At 37.0% G+C, this 2,327-nt stretch overlaps 1 protein-coding gene across 1 annotated transcript; it reads right to left on the minus strand.

The window, feature by feature from the left end:
- Positions 1-962: 962 nt before the first annotated feature.
- On the minus strand, positions 963-1,919 carry LOC118857764 (olfactory receptor 14A16-like). The gene has a single exon (XM_036768289.1). The coding sequence runs from the start codon at positions 1,917-1,919 to the stop codon at positions 963-965; it is 957 nt and encodes a 318-aa protein (XP_036624184.1).
- Between the last annotated feature and the right edge of the window lie 408 nt (positions 1,920-2,327).

Genomic DNA, 2,327 nt, shown 5'->3' on the forward strand with positions numbered 1-2,327 from the left:
TGCATGAAGTTACTCTCCCTCACTGAAAATACCCATATGAAAATTGGATTACCACGAATTGTGGATGTTTTATATGGATGTTATGTTCAGGTACAGGTTAGACTAGAAGAATGACCTTTGATGTCCCTCCCAATTCTGGATTTCTGTACTTATGTTCTAAATTTGAAGGTTAAATCAAGAGGCTAACACTTTTCAGAAAGGAAATTAATTATTTGAAAATAACGTACCTGAAGTTCCTCTGACCAATTTATATCAACTGTTTGCTTAACAACTGGCAACATGGAATAGAAGACAATTTTATCTGACTTGAAAATAGATGAAACACTTGAATTAGAATGCCATCACTTACAGTGTATCTTGAAAATGTTAAACATCTGTTAATATAAAGTAATGATAATGACACTTTCCCTAACTATCCCTACTATTGTGGTGATCAAATATTGGATTGTGAAACCTTTTCGAAAAACCATAAAGCATAATAGATACATAAAAAACTTTTGGTGCTTCATTGTAAGTTGTGGCATCCTGAATCAAATGCTTCATCTGTTTTTAAGTCAAATATTTTCTATCATTCCATGAAGCAACTTGTTAAGAAAACAGTTGACATAAATTCATCAGAGGAAATTCAGATACATTATTTTCAAATAAGTATCCTTTTTCCTGGAAAACCTAGTGGCCTTTTGATTTTAGGACTGGAATAAGTGTACATTAAAAGCAGATTGTTATGTTTCTCCAGACAATCCGGGAGTCAACATTCTAAAATTTGTGAACTTGACATGGACATAGGAGCAAGGAATTTAAGTCAGTAAAAACGTATTGAAGTGCTATATCAATGTATATGAAATATATACACATACATAAACATAAATATGTGTAAACATGAAATATATACACATGTTCATACCTGTATATATGTAAATGTGTGTTTATATGTGTGTAAATATATATGCACAGGCATATGATCATGGAAAAGACGTTGGTATTGATCCCTTTGAGAAGTATTTCCAGGCTATAAGTTTCATCAGAGCAGTCTTCATGTCCTTGGTCCTCAGGCTATAGATGACAGGGTTTAGAGTTGGGGGCACAACTGTATAGAACATGGACAACAACAGATCTAGAACTGAGTCAGATTTATAGGATGGCGTTAGATAAGCAATGACAGCTGTTGTGATAAAAACCATGAAAACAATGAGGTGGGGCAGGCAAGTGGAGAAAGCTTTTGATCTACCCTCTCTGGTTGGAATCTTCAGTACAGCTGAAAAGATATGACTGTAAGAGATTGTGATATAAATAGAGCAGAAAGTTCCTAAACCAAACCCAAAAGCCATAATGACATCAACTGCAAGGTGTGTCTCAGAGCAGGAGATCCTGAGTAAGGCAGGGACATCACAGAAGAACTGGTGGATTTCCTTGGAACCACAAAAGGGCAAAGTGAATGTACTAGCTGAGTACAGGGCCCCCAACAAACCTCCACTGAACCAGGAAACAGCTGCCATCTTCACACAAGCCCCTCTGGTCATGATGAGTTCATAGTGCAGGGGCTGACAGATGGCCACATAGCGGTCATAGGACATCACTGTGAGGAGAAAAAGCTCTGATGATGTAAATAACATCATTAAAAAGAGCTGTGATACACACCCCCAAAAAGAAATGGAGCAGCTGTGACTTAGAGAGTTTGCAATTGATTTGGGGACTGTGGTGGAAATAAGGCAGAGGTCTAAAAAGGACAGATTCTTTAGGAAGAAGTACATAGGGGTATGGAATTTACCATCCAGAGAGATGAGAGTAAAAATGAGCGTGTTGCCCATCAGAGCCACCAGGTAGATCAGCAAGAAGAGGATGGCATGTAAGACTTGTTGCTCCCAAGTGTTGGAAAAGCCCATGAGGAAGAATCTTGTCACCACAGTGAGATTGACCATGTTTTAGGGGTAGAGGATTTTCTTTACTGTCTGCATGGAGAAAAGAAACAGTTGCCAAATAATGAGAAGAATATATCAGGTAATTTTGGTTCAGGGTCACTCTGTGACCTTGGGCAAATGCCAGTCCTTATTGCATTAATTTTCCTATTTTTAAAATGAAATGATGGAACTAGTTCAGGGGATTTTAACCTGAAGTTCATCGACCTAAATATTGTTATAAAAGTATTTCCCTTTAGTTTTTTTCCATTTTAATCTTACATATTTTAATACCTTTTAGAGAAATAATTCTAAGAGATTTGTCCATAGGTTTCATCAGATTGCCAAAGGGTCCCATGAAGCAGAAAAGGGCTAAGAACTGCTGAAGTAGATGATTTTTGAAGCTCTTCTACATCTCACATTATCTAGGAA

This window comes from Trichosurus vulpecula, chromosome 7 (genome assembly GCF_011100635.1).
Source record: "Trichosurus vulpecula isolate mTriVul1 chromosome 7, mTriVul1.pri, whole genome shotgun sequence".
In the NCBI taxonomy this organism is placed as follows: Eukaryota; Metazoa; Chordata; class Mammalia; order Diprotodontia; family Phalangeridae; genus Trichosurus; species Trichosurus vulpecula.